Source organism: Tenrec ecaudatus, chromosome 16 (assembly GCF_050624435.1).
Source record: "Tenrec ecaudatus isolate mTenEca1 chromosome 16, mTenEca1.hap1, whole genome shotgun sequence".
Lineage (NCBI taxonomy): Eukaryota > Metazoa > Chordata > Mammalia > Afrosoricida > Tenrecidae > Tenrec > Tenrec ecaudatus.
Window position 1 is genome coordinate 111,432,006 of NC_134545.1, and position 20,323 is coordinate 111,452,328.

At 57.4% G+C, this 20,323-nt stretch overlaps 1 protein-coding gene across 1 annotated transcript in view; it reads right to left on the reverse strand.

Moving 5' to 3' along the window:
• Positions 1-841: 841 nt before the first annotated feature.
• TCERG1L (transcription elongation regulator 1 like) overlaps positions 842-20,323 on the reverse strand; it is a 142,465-nt gene continuing 122,983 nt past the window's right edge. The window contains exons 9-12 of the mRNA XM_075534820.1: positions 11,305-11,437; positions 8,244-8,333; positions 4,582-4,700; positions 842-998 (exon numbers count right to left, since the gene is read on the reverse strand). Of these exons, the coding sequence (XP_075390935.1) occupies positions 842-998; positions 4,582-4,700; positions 8,244-8,333; positions 11,305-11,437 (499 nt within the window). The remainder of the gene's footprint in view (positions 999-4,581; positions 4,701-8,243; positions 8,334-11,304; positions 11,438-20,323) is intronic.

Sequence of the window (20,323 nt, forward strand, 5' to 3'; positions counted from 1 at the left end):
TGAGGCCCCCGGCTGGCTATTGTGTGGACTCCTCCGCTGACCCTTCTAGTGCGCCCAGCAGGGTGTCCTTTCTCCCCTGGCCAGCCTTTCCTGACATGCTCTCTCCTTGCTGACCCCTCCAGAGGAAGACCTCCCTGCTTATGACTGTGTCCTGTGTCAGAGCCACAAAAGCACCTTGGTTTAAAATATTTATTAATTAAAAAAAATTTAAAATTTGTTGTTCTTTTTTATACAAAGATGATGAGAAAAATCTCATGCAAACTCTGGGCATACGACAAAAATAACTCAACTATTAATACGATGATTTGTACAAAATAATTCTATTTTTAAGTGGAATCTCCAGACACGCTGCTGGATGCCCTCGGTAGGCCCTGGAGCCCGCCTCCGGGGAACCAGGCCTTGGCGCTCACTTGCGGTCCTCGCGGTCCATGTGTCCAGAGGTTGGGTGTGGTCACTATGGCTGATGATATATGCCCTACACGAGGACGCGGGTGCTGGCCCAAGGCGGGCACGCTCCTCCACGCCCCAGAACTGCTGTTGGATAGAGTGACTCCCAAGACCTCAGAGAGGGGGCACGGTGGGAAATCCCCGGCAATGTTATCATGGAAGTCAGCGGGTGCTTAATTACAAACCTGCTGTGGATGTATCATTTGTGTATATTACATGTGATTTGCATAATTAAAACAATTAAGGGAGTGACGTATCATAGCAATTAGGAATGCGTCAGACTCTGAACGCTGTACAAAGAGAGCTTCAATATGAAACAGTAATCGGACTGTCCGGGCCGAGGGCCCTGTGGGGATGGGGGTGGGGACGGGGGCAGCGGCGGGGGCCCGCACGCTCATCTCATCCTCCGCAGCCTCAGTCTGTTTTCTTTGTCCCGTTTCTTCAGAATCTGTATGAACTGGTTGAAAAACTGCTCCTGGTCCTTCCTCTTCTGCACAAGCCGAAACCTCTGGTCCCGGCCATACTTCTCGGCAAACTCCTTGAAGGTGGTTCTGCAAAGCAAGACGCTTTGCTGAGACATGTCCCTGAGGGGGAGGCCGGCCCTCCTCAGGCTCTGCACACCAGAGCTGGCCCAGAAGCACCAGGCCCTTCTACCCTCTGAGCTGCTGGGGGAGGCAGAGGGGCCGTGGCCACACAAGGCTCAGGTGAGCTGCACGGGGTCGCCTCCTATGATCCCTGCTTCCACACTGGGTCTCACTCCCGCTGCTAGGACCGATGGGCTCCTGACCCAGCCTACAGACACCCCTCCTCCCTGCATCACGCAGACCTGGGGACAAGACTGTCCTCGTCTCCTCTTCCACCTGACCTCCCACCCCTGTGCCTGGTCTTTGCAGACACCAGGCCCTTCCCGCAGTGGCCACAGTGGTATATGCCCAGGACTCGCAGTGTCGACCAGCACGCCGTCTTTGGTGAAACCACCAGATCTCAGGGGCTGGTCTCTTGATTCCCCAGCCTTTGCGCTCAGATCATCTCACTAACCCTCGAGGTCCAGCTGTTCTCACCTAACTCCCTCTCCCCACGAGAAAGAGGAAGGGAAGCTTCTCTATCTTTCCTGTTCCGCAAAGAGGGCGCCAACCATCGGACTAGGTCAGCACCTCCTCCACACTGATGGAGCCCAGGGAGCCCAGTTAACCCCGGTCCAGCACAGCACAGCCCAGTCCAGCCCAGCCCAGCCCAGTCCAGCCCAGCCCAGCACAGTCCAGCCCAGTCCAGCCCAGCACAGCCCAGCCCAGTCCAGCCCAGCCCAGCCCAGTCCAGCACAGTCCAGTCCAGCACAGCCCAGCACAGCCCAGTCCAGCACAGCCCAGCACAGTCCAGTCTAGCCCAGCGCAGCCCAGCCCAGCCCAGTCCAGCACAGCCCAGCCCAGTCCAGCACAGTCCAGTCCAGCCCAGCACAGCACAGCCCAGTCCAGTCCAGAACAGCACAGCACAGTCCAGTCCAGCACAGCCCAGTCCAGCACAACACAGCACAGCCCAGTCCAGAACAGCACAGCACAGTCCAGTCCAGCACAGCCCAGCACAGTCCAGTCCAGCACAGCCCAGTGCAGCCCAGCCCAGCACAGCCCAGTCCAGCACAGCCCAGCACAGCACAGCACAGCCCAGTCCAGTCCAGTCCAGTCCAGCACAGCACAGCACAACCCAGTCCAGCCCAGCCCAGCCCAGCCCAGTCCAGCACAGTCCAGTCCAGCCCAGCACAGCACAGCCCAGTCCAGCACAGCCCAGCACAGTCCAGACCAGCACAGCCCAGCACAGCACAGCCCAGCACAGTCCAGTCCAGCCCAGCCCAGCACAGCCCAGTCCAGCACAGCCCAGCACAGCACAGCACAGCACAGCACAGCACAGCACAGCCCAGTCCAGTCCAGTCCAGTCCAGCACAGCACAGCACAGCCCAGTCCAGCCCAGCCCAGTCCAGCCCAGCCCAGTCCAGCACAGTCCAGTCCAGCCCAGCACAGCACAGCCCAGTCCAGCACAGCCCAGCACAGCCCAGCACAGCCCAGCCCAGCACAGTCCAGTCCAGCACAGCCCAGCAAAGCACAGCCAAGCATAACATAGCCCAGCACAGCATAGCATAGTCCAGTCCAGGGCAACTCCGAGCAGCTCTGGGCAGACACAGTGTTGAATGGAACTTCACAAGCCCAGGCCCCCTTCCTTGTCCCATTCTCTCCAGTGTGACCTGGAATCCGGGGTCAGCCTGGGCATCTGGTGTGTGCAGACAGATGGGCTCCCAGGGTTGACCGGCCTGTGGGAAGCTGGCTCATAGAACCCCTTTCTCTGGAAACTCGTTGCTCCCTCCATTCCTAGTTTCAAAGCTCTCTGCATGGCACCATGGGCATTTCACCATGTGTTCAGGGCCAATGGCCGCGTCATATGTTCCTTTCGGGGAGCCCCAGGCGGTACTGACGGGGCCAGCCCAGCGGAGGAGATTCTACCCCCATGCCAGCTACACAGGGGGCCTCTAGGACCTTCAGCTAGCCACTCTGCACATGGTGAGGCTCTGTGGGAGAGGGACCCCTCCTCCCTCTCTCTCCTTCCTCCATCCTTCTCCCTTCTCCCCGCAGCCCCTTCTTCCTCCTCCTTCAGCCCTACAAAGGTCCCCCTTCCACCCCGCCCTCCTTCCTTTGTTCTTTCCCCTTCCCCTCTCCTCCTCTCCCCCTCCTTACTCTTGCCTGCCTCTCTCCATCCTCCCTCTACTCCCTCACCCCCCCCTCCATCCTTCTTCCCCTTCCCCTCTCCCCTCCCTGCCTGCCTGCCTCCTTTCCATAACCCAGCTCCTGTGCTGGGTAAGCCAGAGTCCAGGATACTGGGTGCCACCACTGCCTGGTATGTCTGGGGCAGAACCTAAACCCTGAGGCAGCACAGGCAGCTTCTCTGCAAGGGTGTCCCCCAGAGAAAGGGGGTGAGGAGATGGTGGCTCATGGCCCTGAGCCGTGGAGAGACCCAGCCTTGTGCCGTGGCTGCAAGTGTACCTACCACAAACGATCGCACCCCATAAGGTACCCCTCCCCGTGCACCTCTAGGTCATGTTCTCCAGGGGGGACGAGCCACCAGAGCCTGGTGGTCCTCCTGGGAGCAGCTCGCCTCTGAACAGTGGGACACATTCCATCAGGGCTACGTCACCAACCCTAAGTGGACGAATTGTTGGCTTTGTGGATTAACTGCTGAGTAATGGGAGCTTATGTCTGCGTTAGCGCACTGCCGATTGATGGCCATTTGCGAAAGAGTGCTGCAAGCCCCGCCTTGTATGAAAACACGCTGCACGCAATCATTTTATACTCACAAATGTTCTGGGTCTCACATTCGGAAAGCAGTGTGCTTCCATTATTTAAAACATCAATTAGAGCTAATTAAACAAGGTAGTTAAGCATTTTCCCCAATTCTACCTCGTATTTTCCTATCGGTTTGTTGTGTGTCATGAGATTTGGGTCTGATTGTTATAGGTAAGTTTGGGCAACCCATTCGGCTCTCTCCAAATGTCCCTGTGTATAGAATTCTGCCCCAAACCTTGGAAGCAGGGCCTCAGGCTGGCTCTGTGAGAAGGTTGCAGTCTCTCTGGCCTTTTCAGTCAGGGGTCATGGGATCAGAGATGAGACCCACCTTACGGGGAGCAACCTGTCAATCAGGTCACTCCATTGGCCTCGAGTCAGGGTGACTGACAACATGAAAACCCCAACCAAACTCCTTGCCCTCGGGGTGGTGCCGGGGGACAGGGCAGAATTGCCCCTGTGGGTGTGCAGACTGGAACTCTGTGGGAGTGAAGAGTCTTGTCTTTGTCCCGAGGAGCACCTGGTGGCTTCGAACTGATGACATTGGGGTTAGTTGTCCAATGCATACATGGGTAGGGAACAGTGATTAGGGGCCACTCAATGAACCAACAGAACCCCTGTGAGAGGCTGGAGCTCAGGATTTGGCGAGTCCCAGGGACAAGCAGGCCCCCCCCCAGTCAGGTCCTACTAAGGAGGGGTCCTTCTGACACCTGTGAATAGCTGGGTTCCGTAAACGTGCTGAGCCGAGTGCCCCCGTGTCATGATGAGCTAAACCCCACCTCCAGACCCCTTGCTCTAGTTCTCTCCATACCTGGGGGACACTTTAGACTCCTCCAGAAGTTTTCTGAACCCCTCTTTGGCTAGCAGCAACTTGTTTTTCTTTTCCTTGTATTCTTCCTTGATTCTGGTCTTCACAAACTGCTCGAATATCTTAAACACAGACACAAAGGAAGGGTCACCAAGCGCCGTGGGGAATGAGCCCTTCCTACCCGGGTGGGGAGGCAACGGTCACTGGACCTCCAGTCACCGGCCCCGCTCCCATAAGCTGAATGTGTTTGACCCACACTGGATGCGTCCAGGTCAGACCGCAGACCAGCCTGGTGGGAGACTGAGGGCTGGCCTTGGGGCCCTTGCTGAGTAGGGGCAGTGAAGAGGGTGGGAGTCTCATTTTAACGTCCGGTGGTGATATGACAGCATGCCTGGCCGCATCCTCATCCCCAGGTGGCCGGTAGCACTGTAAGTGATGCATGGTCACCTTAATGTGCCCCCCTGTGCTCAGACCCTCTGATTCCATGTGGTCCAGCCCAGGGAAGCACCCTGAGGACCTGGCCCACCACTGCGGGCTCTCGGGTGCAAGACGGGGCCCTTCCGAGGACAGCCTGGGGCTCTGGGACCCTCAGTGTGTCGGGATAGGAGGGACTACCAGGAAGCTGGCAGGGTACTGTCCTCTCCCCAGCCTGCAGAGACAACCCTGACCCTCAGCAGAGTCTGTGCGGGATTTCTCCTTGGTAAAGCCACTCAGCACCCAGATCAGTCCCAGAGCAAGGGTCTCTTAGCAATAGTGGTTCGAGGGGCAGTTTCCCTCGTTGCTCATGGGGGAGCGAGCATCCGTGGCCCCAGCATGAGGCCACTCCTCCCTCACAGCCAGCCAGCCTCGAGTGGAGGGGGCAGGGCCTGTGTCCTCCCCAGGGCCCTCCACACATCAAGGGCATTGGGCACAAAGCCTGGAGTCACTTTTAATAACTGTCTGCAAACATACAAAGGCTCCACTGTGATGCCAACAGGCCGGCACGCACTCATCTGCATCAACCAATCCAGCGACCACAGAGGGAGTATCGGCAGGCGGCCCAGCCACTGTGGACATTGCCTGTCTCTGACCTTCCCCGAAGTGGAAGGAGTCGGGATCTGGCCAAGGGCAGGCAGAGAGACTCTTGGTGTATAAGTGGCTCGCTGAGCTTCCGTCTAAAGGATTTCCAAGCCCATTTCAGTGACAGCAGCCTGGGGAGGAGACGCAGCAGCGGGAAGGAGCAGGAACAAATGCAGGACTGGAATTCGAATGTGTGCCCAGACACCAAGGAAACACAACACTCGGCTCCCCACCGTCACAGCAGGGTGCCACGAAAGCTGTCCCTTGGCTGTGATTTAAGTTGGTGCTCCGGGTGGGCAGTGCGGGGCTGTGGTCCACCTCAGGGTGGGTGGCCTGGTGCCCTAGCAATCCCCACTGAAGCCCCGCGTACTGCAGGCCGGCACTCCCCAGAAGGTTCTGCTGGGCCTCTGGCTCCTGTACGGTGGAAATGGACGTGGCAGCTCCTTGTTGTTTCCCATTTAAGGAATTGCACCAGCTTCTCCAAAGTGGGACGTGACAGGCCTTTCTAAGAGGATCCACCAGGCACCATCTCATTAGGACACGCACTGAGGTAGCCAAATGAAATACTATTTGTTCCCATAGAAACAGGTCTGATTAGCAGCCGCAGTCCCTCCTCTGAGTTCCTGCTCCTCAGCCCCCAGAGGCGCAGGGATGGGGCATGGGGAGGCCCTCTGTGTTCCTGCAGCCAGACTCTGAGGCAGGGGGTCCCCCGGGGACACCACCCACTCAGAGAAGAGTCTGTGGATGCTCGTGCCATCAGCCAGGCTGTGGTCTTCGCCTCTGCTCTCTGCCATCGGCTCAGCTGCAGGGCTCTCAGAAGCCCTTCAGGTGGTCTTCTCTGCAGGATATCCCTGGGGTGCAGACAGCTAAGCCTCTCAGCTCTGAACCGCAAGAATGGAGGCCCATGTCCAACACCCGAGGCACCACGGAAGCAAGGCCTGCACTCCACTGTCACCCCTAGCCCAATGCGGGCCCCCAGGAATTCATGGTGCTCTGCTGCGTGTGCTTGGGTGCCGTGGCCGTAGCTGCAGCCCACTGGACCCCAGCTGGCTACACCAGTCACTCTCAGGCCGTCTCTGGATCTGCTGTCATCTCTTCCCCGAGGGCCCTCCAGGATACCCACTGCTGTAGGACCTGGGTGATTCGCTGTTTGGGGGGAGGGGGTCTTCCCTCGACACTGGGGGGTGGGGGCATGGTCCCCTGCTGTCTCATTTGACTGCAGAGCATAACCAGCTGCTTGCAGGACTGTCCCGCCCAGGTCTGCTCAGTCCTCCTCCTTGGAGGCAGCTTGGGGGGATGTGGTCAGGGTCCTCCGGGAGGAGAAGCCTCCTGTCAACGGACACAACAGATGCCCACGGTGGCTCTTGCCCAGCCGACCCCAGCGAGCACAGCGCTGATCGTCCATTAGTGATGAAGACTATGACATCAGCTATGGGACACCCACCCGTAGATACTCTGGAATTCTTCTCCAGCCATCCCTGTCTCTCTGTGGCTGGAAGACCTGCCTGTTCATAACCTGGCCATTCCGAGCACAGTTAATGCTCCTTGTTGTGAGTCAGTGCTGATGCAACTCTTTTCTCAGTGTGTGTTGTCTTAGTGTGTTTACAAATTCAGTCTTTGTTTGTTTTGAGTTAGAAACATCATGTGGAAATGCAGAGATGTATATTACTGTGTGCTTGTTATGAACGATCCAAAACCTCACTGCCATTGGGTGGATGCCGACTCAGCCGCCCTGCAGGACAGGGTAGAACCGCGAGGATGAGTATCTGAGGCTGTAACTCTGTACAGGAGTAGATAGTCCCATCTTCTCCCATGGAGCGGCTGCTGGTTTTGAACTATTAATCTTATGGTTAGCAACTCAATCTTTAACCACTGGGCCACGGGTCTCCATTGTTGATGAAGCCAGCTACCACAGCCCGTGGGTATGGGCCCTCGTGGCTTGGGCCCTTGTGGGTGTGTCCTCAGTCAGTCAGGGATGACCCACATTTTCATTTCCGAAAGTGTGCATGGCAGTGGCTCTCAACCTTCCTGATGCCGTGACCCTTTCGTACAGTTCCTCATGGTGTGGTGACCCCCAACCATAACATTATGGTTACTTCATAACTGTCATTTTGCTACTGTGATGAATCGGGCGACCCCTGTGAAAGGGTTGTTAGACCCCCCCACACGGCTCATGACGCACAGGTTGAGAACTGCTCGTGTTGGGGATCATGGCCAGAGGTGATTCAGACAGGAAAACCAGGGCCACCCTCCTTCGGTACAGGAACCGCAGTCCTAGAGAAGTGGGGTAAGTGCTGGGCTGAGGAGGAGGAGGATGGCAGCCTCAGAAGCCCCCAGTTCTTGCCCAGCCCCAGACTCACCGAGGGAGCAAAAAGCTGTTCATGTACCTGCTCAGAAGCTGGGGTGCAAACCCTGCAGCCCCTCCAACCCAAGGCTGTACAAGATGGCAGCCGGCCCCGGTCAGTAGCAGAAAGGCTCCTGCCATCTGGGCAGGAGAGCCATCGCAGAGCCGCGTCCACCATCCCCTGTCCATGATCCACCATCCAGTCCACGGCTCACCATCCACCAACCCCGTCCGCAGCCACACACCTGCTCCCTGTTCGTACCTGCTTCCGCTCCTCCGAGTTGAGCAGCAGGTAGCGGGGGTCAAACACGATCTTGTGCAGTTCCTTCTCCCAGGTGGAAAATGCAGACACCTGAAGAGAGAGGAGCCGTGTTAGCTAGCACCTGTGGCTGAGCCCGGAGAGGTGGCGAAATGATCAATAAAGAACCCAGCAGCAGAGATCAATAATGAACCCATGCAGGGTTACACACACACCTCAAGCACCCAACGAGAATTGAAATTCACAGCCTTCGGAAATCTATTTCCAAACTCACGTGCCCCTGGCCCCTGGCCTGTGCCCCTGCTCCCAGGTCCTGCTTCTGCCTGTGGAGGAGGGGCGCTTGAGGGCGCTCCCGCTCGGAGGAGAAATGAACTCTCAAAAATCAAATTTGGAACCCGGCAGGTCATACCAGAGGGCAATGCCTTGCAAACAGGCTGGTTTAGCATAATTTCCCTTGATTTCTAATCAACGGTTAAGCATGGTGGGGGAACGTCACTCATCCAAACAGATGGTTTTTATTTAACCAGCATTTGGGGTTTGAAGGAAAACCACAAGGGCTTAGAGAATGTTGTCACAGATCACCAAGCCAGCGTCCCTCAGTGGGGCCATGGGACAGCTGATGTCTCCCTCAGATCCCAGCTGGTCCCTGAAGCCCCTTTTGGGGCCAGAGTCTATCCAGGACACCATGTGGCAGTCCCCGGCCCTGCTTCCTTGGGTTTCGCTGGGCTGTGACCCTTGATCAGATTGCCCTTGTCTCTGACGCCCTTGGCAATGAAGGGTCAGCTGTTCTGTAGACAAGTCGGGACTGGCTTGTGGGTTTCCCCTGATCTCTACTGCTTTCTGACTCAGGGACTGTGGGTTGGGGAGGGGGCCTTCCAGAGGTGGGGAACAGTTTGCATGCCCTCATACCAAGGTGCAGGTGATCAGTAGGACCTGGTGCTGTGGACAGCGACCTGCCCGACACCTCACTCACAGAAAGGGTGTTGCTGTGCTCAGTTCACACGCTGGGAGTGGGGAGCTCTGATCCCCGGAGAGCATGGGGTCCACAGGAATGACAACGACCCTTCTAGTGGGCGGTGGCCCTTCTTCCACATCCACCTACTCACAGCTATCAGGAAGGGCCCCAGGCACCTGGAGAGTGTGGGTGCCGTCCATTGCTTGCTCACTCAGGTCGTTGTGCAAAGGCCCCCAGCTCTGACTCTAGGCGGCTCTCTCGTGGCCCGGAACCCTGCCACAGTCCTCATGGTCTTGTTTTAGAGCTACCAGGCACTCCGGGTGCTTTGTACAGCCCTGGTCCAGCCCAGGGATCCGGTCTCTTTCCTGGAGACCAGTGCTAGATGCTACGCTCTGGGCCTGGGTGTACTCCTGCCACTGGCCGTGCCCTCCTGGCTTCTCTCTGCCAACCGGTGGCACCTCCAGTCCTGAGGCTGGACGTCATCAATACTGAGCTCACTGCCACTAGGCACTGGGGCATCCCGGTCAGGATCAAGGAGCAGGGGAACAAGAAGGGTGGCTGACCCGGTGAGAACCCCACCCCCACCCCCAGGCTACTGCAGGTCTTTTTAAAGCCTCTGTCTCAGGAGGGCCAGGACCTGGATGGCCAGGGAAAACGGATAAGGCCAGACCCAGGGATGCCCCTTCCTGCATGGACTCGGGTAAGACATTCTCCGACTTCACCAAAAAACACTGTTCTGGGGAGCAGGCCGCCCTGCCTGTGTCCTGCAACTGAATGCTGGGCTCTCAGGTCTGGTGCACCGGGGCTGGGGCAGACCAGGCCAGTCATGGCTCCCAGGTCGCTGTCGGAGTCCAGGGGACAGTGTGTGTGTGTGTGTGTGTGTGTCTGTGGGGGTCCATCCATCCTCACACCTTCACACCACCCTGCTCATCACTGTTCTGAGAGCCCCTGGCTCCCAAGGAGGCCACCGTCAGCGCAGTGTCCCCATGCTCTTACTACACGGGCCAGGTGCCGGTCATTAAACTTACCCATACAGACCAGGCTTACAAGGAAGCCCTGGTGGTTTCTCTCAGCAATACAGGCGAGTGAACCAACTAACTAAACAAACTTCCCCTGAAGCCTCCTGCCCACGCTGCAGAGAATGCCATCACCCCTTCCTAAACCCACAGGCCCTGTGGAATATTCCAGAACACACTCTCTTAACAGACTGGAAGCCCCTGGTCCAGTCATGAGGTCCCATGAGCCCATGGGTGGCTAGCTGATGTTGGGAACAGGTGCAGGACCAGAAAAGGATGCCCTGCCGGGCCCTCCACCAGACCCTCCACAGGGCTGCAGGTGAGACCTGTGGCCCATGGTGGCCTTGTCTCATTTCCATGAGTGTAGTTTGACCTTTTCTATGAATGCACTGTGGCCTGGCCTTTGACCCTTAGGTGTGTGGTGTGTAAGGTGTGTGTTTAGCCTGGGGAGGGGATCCTGCCAACCTTTCTCTTTTCTCGGGCCCCGTCAGCCGGTATCAGGTTGCAGGTAAGCCCACCTCCAGGGACCAGCTAATACTAAGCATCTGCTCAGGGGATCCCTCACACAGGACCAGGAGGTCCCAGGTAGAGCCAGAGGCAAAACCAGCCCTGGCACGGCTGAGGGTCAAGCTGGTCCCCAGCTGCTCCAGTGGCCTGCACACTGGACTCAGCAGTCCCCGGTGGGCCTGGCCGGCTTCCGGCACAAAGTAAGCTAAAAGGATGCCGGCTCTGTCACCCTCTCAGTTGGCATGGGAGTATGGGGCCACGCAGAGTCCTGGATACACATGCCCCACACCTGGCAAAGTACCACCTCTGACCACCAGCACCCACTTCCAGACAAGGTGGATCCTGCCAAGGGAGCGTTGGTGGGCACAATACTGTCATTCGGCCCTTCCTGGGGATGGCCTCACGCTGGAGGCTCACGCTGTACCACATGGACACAGTGGGTCCCCCAGCATGCCCTTGCCCCTTTGCTGGGCCCTTCCGGCCTGGAACCTCTCACAGAAGGAAGGGAAGGAGCCCCTTTCCTGGCTGGCCTGGGAAACTCTGATGGAGGTGAGCGCTATGCTCAGAGCCCTGGACTGTCCCTTACCCCTCTCTCCAGGAGCATGTCCCGGAAGCGTGTCACCCTCTCCTCCAGGGGCAGCAGGACCTGGGCTGGGGGCATCTCCACAGCCCCATCCTCGCTCTCTGCTTCTGGCTCCGGGCTCTCATGGCCTTCAGTCCTGCGAGGGAACAGACCAGGTCACCACACCTCAGTAGTCAGCCTGTGACCCTCCCTCCCCGCCACCTGGGAGCTCCTCAGGGGGAAGCGATTCTCTGCGGCCACAGGGAGGTTAGCACAGGGGTGTGTCCTGGTGCCAGGGGGCGCTCCTGGGGTGAAGCCTCCTGGGGTAAAGCCTGGGGAGGGGCGGGGCGGGCAAGGGGGATCTGGAGACTCACACCTGCCTGCACACCCTGTTCTCAGGAGTGGGCAGGGGAGGGGGAGGGTCAGGTGCCCATGAGGGGTTGCCGGGATGGTGACCCAGACCCTCCTTCAGGCCCCCATGTTCCTGGAGTCATGGAGACTGAGCCACAGCCAGCAGGGCTAGGGCAGCGTGGGCTGAGTGGCCGGGCAGTGGCCTCTTTCTGGGCACATGCCTGGCATCTCCTGGAGGAGGGCGTTCAGCGTGGAAAATGCCGGGAGGCACAGATCAGGGGCAAGAAGGAAGTGCCAGTGACAGGGAATCAGCCAGACAGACGAGGAGCCTGGGACAGATGCTCTCCCCGCCATCCCCAGCACAGAGGCCGCACACAGCTCCAGGCACTAAGCGGGCAATGGGGGGAGTGAGTGTGCAGGGGGGTGTGGATTTGGGTGCCCAGAGGGCAGCTCTGTGCCAGTGACAGGGAATCAGCCTCCCTGTGCATGGTGAGATCAGACAGACAAGAGGAGCTTGGGAAGGAAGGCCCCTCAGGCTCGCCAATCCCACCAGGGCACCCTCTCTGGAAGGGAGGGTAGAGGCGGCCTTTGTTAACCAGCCACGTTGTGGCATTATGACCTCACAGAACTGGACATTGCTGACCTTCCTTATGCTTTCAGATGACTCTGGAAGCAGATCCCCTGACTGGCCCTGACTTGCCATCCATTCCACCCATGAAATGGTCAGCCCTGACCCCTGGGGGCATGACCAGTATTGACCTCTCAGGCCTCTGCACTGGGCACTGCCTCCTCTCTGGCCCAGACAGTCCAGCCTCCATCGAGCACTGGGTCCCACGGTCAGTGGCTATTCAAAAACCCCTTCCTCTACAGAAGTCTTCCTGTAGACAAGTGTCAGATGCCCCGCATACAGGCAGATGCACCCAAAATTTCATCACCCCACCCCAAAAGGTCAGCGGGGTCAAGGCTGAGCCTCTACCCTGCAGGTGACCTGGGGGATGGGCATCAAGAAGCCAGCTGACTGTGTGGCTTCAGAGGGGGCCCAGGCCACCTGGGAGCCCTCCATCCCTTCCTGTCAGGAGGGCAGGTGAGGAGGGAGTGGGGCTGGTACAAGGTCAGACTCAATCACTGAGTGGCAGGACCAGGTGGCCCACCCACCCGACACCTGCCACTTACCCAGTGTCCCTGTCATGCCGTCTGTCCCGGCATTGGGAAAGTACCCTGGCGGCCGGCATCGGGGCATGAGAGTATGGCATGACATGCTGTCTGGCCGGGGTTCCCCGTGCCAGGGGCTGTGGAGCGGACACCCACCCCACTCACACCGAGGGCAGGCCCTGCCAGGAGAAGGTGCTTGCTCAGCACACTAGGGCTCATATTTATAGACGGACTATTTCAGGAGGGTGTTCCCGCTCAGTGCAGTGAGGTGACACGGAATGTGGGGAAGAAAGTCGCTACCCGTGGGTCTGCATTTGGGTAACGTTCCAGAGGGTACAACCATTAGAATTTCTCTGTGATGCGTTTCTATCAGCTAAACGTCGAGGTGTGCAAACAAGGCTTGCCCTGCTGCAGCGTAGAATAAGATTCCCAGAGCCCAAGTGCTGGGGAGGTCCCGCATCATATCTCATTCCACCAACATTCTGTCTCGGATCACTGAGTGCCTTCCACCTGCCAGGCGCTGGGTTTCATGAGAGTCCATCAAAGGCTGGGTCTATTTTTATAATTCTTCTGGTGGAGCAAGTCCCAGGCCTAGAGCAGAAAGTAATTACCGAGACCTTTAATTAAACCAGCTCCAAGGTGTTGTCGAGGTGCAAGGAGCCTCCCCGAGGGCACGCTAAGCAGAGGGGAGCCCTCTCTGGCCTGGATATTCCGGGGGAGTGCCAGGGTGCTGTCCCTTCTGCCACCCGGGGCAGGTGTGGGGGTGTCCCCAGAGCTGCAGACCTCAGTCCTAGGGCCAACCCACCCAGGGGCAGCCCTTACCCCAGGCCTCTTTTGGAAGATCCTTGTGGAGATGTCTGGACTGTCCAGCTCTGAAGGGTCCCTAGCTTCCTCCTCTCTGTCCTATCCTTTCGAGCACCTCCTCATCCCCAGTGTGTTCAGGGGGCTGTGTCTTCCATAGGCACAGGGGTCCTATCCCCCACGAGGAGACCACCCGCCCAGCCTGCAGCAGGCCACAGCTGGCCACACGAGGCAGGTGTCCAGGGCATAGCTGATGCAGCAGGAGAGACTTTCCGTACTGGGGTTTGCTCAGGGTCTTTGCTTATTAGCACGCACACACACGCGCGCGCACACACACACACACACACACACACACACCACTGCACAATCACACTGGGTAGAAAAGGAAGACTAGTCCTGAGGGCAGAGTCTGAGAGAATGTGTGTGAGTGCGATAATGTGTGAGAGAGTGAGGGTGTGAGTGTGATAATGCATGAGAGTGTGAGTGAGAATAAGTGTGAGTGAGAGCGAGTGTGTGTGTATGAGCATGAGTGTGATAGTGTGTGAGTGAGTGACAATGTGATAGTATGTGTGTGAGGTAGTGAGTGTGTGAGCATGAGAGTGTGAGCATGTGTGTGAGGGTGTGTGTGAGCGTGAGCATGGGTGAGCATGGGTGTGTGAGTGTGTATGAACATGAGTGTGAGAGTGAGTGAGAATGTGAGAGTGAGTGTGTGAATGTGTGAGCATGAGTATGAGAGCGAGAATGTGGGGGGTGTGAGGGTGAAGGTGTACATGTGAGAGTGTGTGCATATGAGCATGAGTGTGAGCGTGTGAGGGTGTGTGTGAGGGAGGGTGAGTAAGGGTGTGAGTGTGTGAGGATGAGTGTGAGAGAGTATACGAGCAGAAGAGAAACTGACTGAAGGTGGAGCTGGGCAGGCAGGAAGCAGGGCAGCGCCCCGAGGAGAGCACCTATCCTAGGAAAAGTCCACTGAGGTGGTCCAGCATGATGGTGCCCCTGAACGTGGAGGGCAGGTGCGGGTCTGCAGGAGAGATCAGGGATGTGGACCCCGCAACTGTGTGGGGACAAGATGATCTTGAAAATCCCGCAGTGCACAGCCCTGGGCTCACACGTGAGTGGCTATGTTCATCCTGCTGAAATATTTAAACGTCTTGATCTCCCATTGATGTGTCCTCCAGCCTCCCTATCAATGTGACAAATGGGCCCGTGTCTCCATCTGAGATCATAAACAGGTTAGCAGGAAATGCCATTCCAGAAGCTTCTGGGAGGGGCCGCCAGCCTCCAGCCCTGCAGACAGTGGCTCCCATCCAGCCTAGTGCTGGGCACAGTGGGCAGCCTCGGCTCTGGGCTGGCTCACCTCTCTGTGCCTTCGGGCCACAGCCACCATCTGGGGCCCATGTGACTGCCAGCATGGTCACTGGCAGGGGCTGCTGTCCCTAGTAACACATGGAGTCCCTTGCAGCGTGGTGGTGGTGGTGGGGGGGGCTTGATGATTCATCTTATTTTACAAGTTCCCCAGCTCTGCCATGCAGTCACCCTGGCCCCTGAGTCCCATAATGCAAGCCACTACCCTCCCTGCTGCCCAGGCCTGGGGGTGGCTTTCTGGGAAGAGGGCAGCGTGGACACATCTCTACATTATACATCAGTCATCTGTCGCTGACCACCATGTCCTGCTGTGCTCTGACAAGCCACAGGCACAGTGGGCAGTGGGGAGAGCTGGACAGAGCACAGGACCAGAGATCCAGAGATTTGGGGCCATTGCAGTCTGTTCCTTTCAGTTAAGTGGGTGTTGCTGGAGGGCTGCTGGCCCTCTGTTGGTCCTGGCCCCGGGGTCTCCCATGCCCCTCTGTGGTGTTGGCATGCCAAGGCCTGTGTCTAGCAGCACCAGCAGCCATGGTAGGTGCACAGTCCCTTCCTGTGGCCTTGTCTCTTAGTGGAAATCCCCTTGTGTGTCACCTTTACTTCAGCTGCCGATGAGACACCCGTGTGTCACCCCTGGACCCTGCCCATGGGGCTGTGTCCAGACCACAGGCTCCCCCGCCCAGTGTGGAAAACAGGCTGATGACCTGCTGTCAGCCTCCTAGAGTCATGCAGCTGTGGCCATGCCACACTCTGGCTAAGCGAGCCTTTTTATCTTCCCCTGTCACCATGGGGCCCACTTGGCACAGGGCATGCCTGCCACAGGCCTTCTCCCTTCTGCACACGTGGCCTGACAGGCCACCCGATGACTGCCACTGTCTTTGATTCTTTCAGAGCACGTGCAGTGACCAACACATGGTGCCAGTCTCCTGGTCCATGGCCACCATCTGGCACTAAGCTCTGGATCTCTAGAGTAGCATGGTCAGAGGGACTCAGAGTGAGCAGTCTGGGTCAGTTCCCAGTGGGTTTGGGGCCTGGAACACTAGCGCTGCGCAGCATATGGGAGCAGAGCTGTGAGGTCCAGGAAGACCAGCTCTCGTGGGGAGTCTCCTGTCCTGGACACCACTGGCCTCTCTGAGTTCCAGCTGCCTCCTCTGAAAACGAAAGCAACAACACAAGCAATGATGTCAAAGGAGCTCCAGTGGACAGCCAGGGCATGGGAGGCTAGTGGTGGGCACTAGAGGAGGACCGAGACTGGAAGAGCGGGCTTTGCACCCGGACACTCTCCTCACTACCTATGTGTCTTGCAAACACCTCACCGCTTCAATGCCTACCTTTTCTCTCTAATGGAACCAACCAACGAGACCTTCTGTGTGCCAGGCCCGCTCTGTCCTCTGCTTCACCTCACTCAAGCCTCACCACAAGCTACGGACAGTTCTTCCCATTGCCCCAGTGTACAGATGAAAAAACTGGGATGATTCCCATGACTGACCCATAAATAATGATGCTGCTGGTGATGGTGATGGTGGTGGTGCTGGTGGTGCTGGGGGTCATGGTGATAAAGATAATGATGAAGGTGGTGATGATGATGGTGGTGAGAGTGGTAGTGGTGGTGATGATGGTGGTGGTGGTGATGATGATGATGGTGGTGGTGATGACGATGGTGGTGATGATGATGATGGTGGTGCTGGGTGTCATGGTGATGAAGATAATGATGAAGGGGTTGATGATGGTGGTGAGAGTGGTAGTGGTGGTGATGATGGTGGTGGTGGTGATGATGATGATGGTGGTGGTGATGATGATGATGGTGATGATGGTGGTGGTGATGATGGTGGTATGGGGGTCATGGTGATGAAGGTAATGATGAAGGGGGTGATGATGATGGTGGTGATGATGATGACGACTAGACATGATGCTGATGAGGATGGTAGGTGTGATGATGATGGTGGTGATGACATGGTGGTGGGGTGGTGGTGATAATGAGGGTGGTAACAACGATGACAATAAAGGTGATGTGAAGATGATGGTGGTGGTGATGACTGTGATGGTGGTTCTTCACCTGTACAGTCCCTAGCAGATATCTGATCATCCACACCAAATCTTCCCAGGCTGGAACCAGCCCTCAGTTCAGCTGGGTGACATATCAGTTTATTAGATTTCATGGATGGGAGGAACCTGTAATTTCTACTGGCGGGGAGATCTGAGACTTTGTCATCAAAATGCTGCCTGCCTGCCAGCTCTGTTAGACACACTGCGGAATTCTGCAGGGATCAGAGTTTCTGAATTTCCCAGCCTATGGACCTCAGACAACTCATCATGTGCGTGTGACAAAGGGATTTCTGATGACCGGCTCAGATAACTCTGTCTCTGGACATGGGGAACTGACTCACCGATCAGGGCAGCCACAGGTACCTAAGCAGGGCCGTCACCTGAAGAGCTGGGCACAGAGGGTCTCCCGGTGCTGCCCATGACCTGGTGACCCTGCAGGGGCCTGTGACCCGTGGAACTGAATACCTAGCGCCCGCAGGCTCTGCACTTGGCTATGGACACTCGGCCTCAGGGAAAATGGATCCAAGGGATGAAGTGGCAGCCGAAGGCACAATCTAGGCTCTGGAATCCCAGCAGTGCCCTGCCGTTTCTGTGGGCAGAGGTGGGGGTACAAAGGCGTGAATGAACGCACGTGTGGCTGGGAGGCACAGGACTAGAGATGAGAAATTAGGACCTCTATCCCTGGCCACCCTCTCCTAATTCCCATTCCCTCTAAACTCCAGTAACAGGAGAATGATTGGCATCCAGTCCCAGAACCTAACAGACACCCCTCCCCCGTCCCCCAACCCTGCCCCCGGCCATCAAAGCATCCCATTGGCAATGAACAGGGCAATGTTCCCACCGGTCATAGAGTCAAGGCTCAGAGGCATGCCCACAAATACCACAAGGAACCTTGGTGGCTCAGTGGATTAAGCATTGGGCTACTCAGAAGGCTGGCAGTTCTAACCCACCAGCCGCCCCAATGGGAGGACGGTGAGACTGCCTGTGTGTGTAGCGATTTGCAGCCTCGGGAAAGCCCGGCACAGTTGTACTCCAAGGGGTCGTTGTGGCTCAGAATCAACTCGGTGGCAGAGGGTTGGAGTTAGGGGTCTGGTAGGACCTTGACGAACAGCTTCAACATGGGCTCCTGTCCCCCATGAGCATGGTAGTCACCATACAATTAATGCAGACACCAGAGCGGGAAAAACTCAGGCAAAAGGAAGGGCTTGCAGTGGACTGAGAGAATGCAGGGCGTATTAGCAATAAGAGGAAAAAGAGGGTAACTCGGTGCACACAGACACCCTCCGAGACGGAGGTGGCGAAATGGGAGCCGACCCAGAACCCATCCAGCCAGATGAGAAAGGATGCCAAGCGGCAGGAGGCAGAGAGGAACCCAGCAGCATTCTGAATCTCAATAAACACCTTGGCACGATGGAATAGAGCACAGAAAGAAAATCCCCCCAAAGGAAGCTTACCTACATTTCAAAGCGGCCTCCCTCAGACCTGAGAACACCCCCCCCACACACACACACACACACTCTGTGAGTGGCTTGTAAAGGATAAAGACACTGACTCGGACGGAGGAACGTCATCGAGGGACGCACGGCTACCCCAGCGCTAAAGAACCACCCTGGCTGGAGGCTGTCCCTGAAGACTGTTTGCTTATTGTTTTGAAACCATCACTTCTGGCCCTGTCCGACTGCATGGAGGGGAGCCTGGTAACCCGCGGGGAAACGTCTCTGTGGAAGGAGAAAGGGGAATGGGGAATTAGAGGTGCGCAGGCTGCTCCCCAGAAACCCTGCGGGCAGCTCTGCTCTGTACTCTCCGCCAGCTGTACGGGCCATCACCCAGAGGGGCCCTGTGTCTGCACAGATGTCAACAAGGCCCAACTCCGATGGCCACTCCCTCCCAGCAGCCCTGGGGCCCGGCCTCCTGACAGACCTTCGGGGCCCCAGGAAGGACCCTTGCCAGACCCAGGATTCCCCGGGAAGGGGTCCCGCTTCCATCTCTGTGGATGGGTTTGCTGGAAGTACAGGGCACAGGAGAGCAAGCTGGACCACACCGTGGAGATGCAGTGAGGTGTGTGCAGGCAACAGGGCACTTCAGGATAAATGATCCCATGTCCTCAGTAGACAGCGGGGAGCCTGGGGTTGGAAGGGGAAGTGAGGGGGGAGGGAAGGGGGAGAGGGAGAGAGAGAGAGAGAGAGAGAAGCCTAGAGATACAGAGTAGCCAGGTGGCTTCACTGTGGCCTTGGGAAAGAAGCCTGAAGAGAAAGCGGAATTTTCCCACAAACGCCCTGAAGCCCCTCAAATGAACCTGCTCTGGACACGGATTCAAAAGCCTAGCTGTGAGAAAAGGAAAAACAAAAAAATGGGAAAACTACCAAGGACCAAGCTGACATGTCTGGGGCTCTGCCGTGGTGGTGCGGACCCACTATGCGCTTGTTGGTCGTTGGTGCTGGCGTTTGACATGTCTGGGGCTCTGCCGTGGTGGTGCGGACCCACTATGCGCTTGTTGGTCGTTGGTGCTGGCGTTTGACATGTCTGGGGCTCTGCCGTGGTGGTGCGGACCCACTATGCGCTTGTTGGTCGTTGGTGCTGGCGTTTGGTCGCCACCTGGTAAGACTAGTTGTCATCAAGTGGACGTGGACCAGGAGGGCCTGTGTGTGCCAGGGTGTCAGAGGGGCACTGTGCCCACAGGTCAGGCCCCTCTGTGTGAGTCCGTTCACAGGGGACTGCTGACCCTGTGCTGTGGTCTGAGACTCGCAAAGGGGATCGTGTGCTCTCTGGGGTTTGCCCCAAAGCAGAGCAGGCTAGGACACAGACAGCCCGGCCAGAGGGATTTGGTGAGGCTGCACAGGGTGTTGGGGGGACAGTGTGGGGTTAATTACCCAGCTGTCTCCTCAGAAGAGACTCAGGGACCCTGGCAGGAAGGGCACATGCTTAATGGACTGCCTGCGTCCGTCACTTCTGGTCCTTTCCAGCACAGAGTGGCGCAAGTAGGGTAATGCTCAGCCACTGTGAGTCTGCTGTCTTCCCTGTCACATCGTCACCTTCAGACTCAGCTGGCAGCTCTCAGGGTTTCTGCCCCACCAGCTGCTCCTCGGAAGAAGGGTGAGGCTGTATGCTCCCATGGGTGTTACTGTCTCAGAAATCCACGGGAGACACTACCCCCCTGTGCTTTCGTCACTCTAAGTCAGGATAGACTCGAGGCAGTGAGCTGTGGTGGCTGGTTCCTGGGGGTGCTCTGGGTGAGGACTGTCCTGCTGACCACAAGGCTGGTGGTTCAGGCCTCGCTCCTCGGGAGAAAGGAGAGGCTGCCTGCTCCTGCAATGGTGGCGGCTGCGAGAGGCAG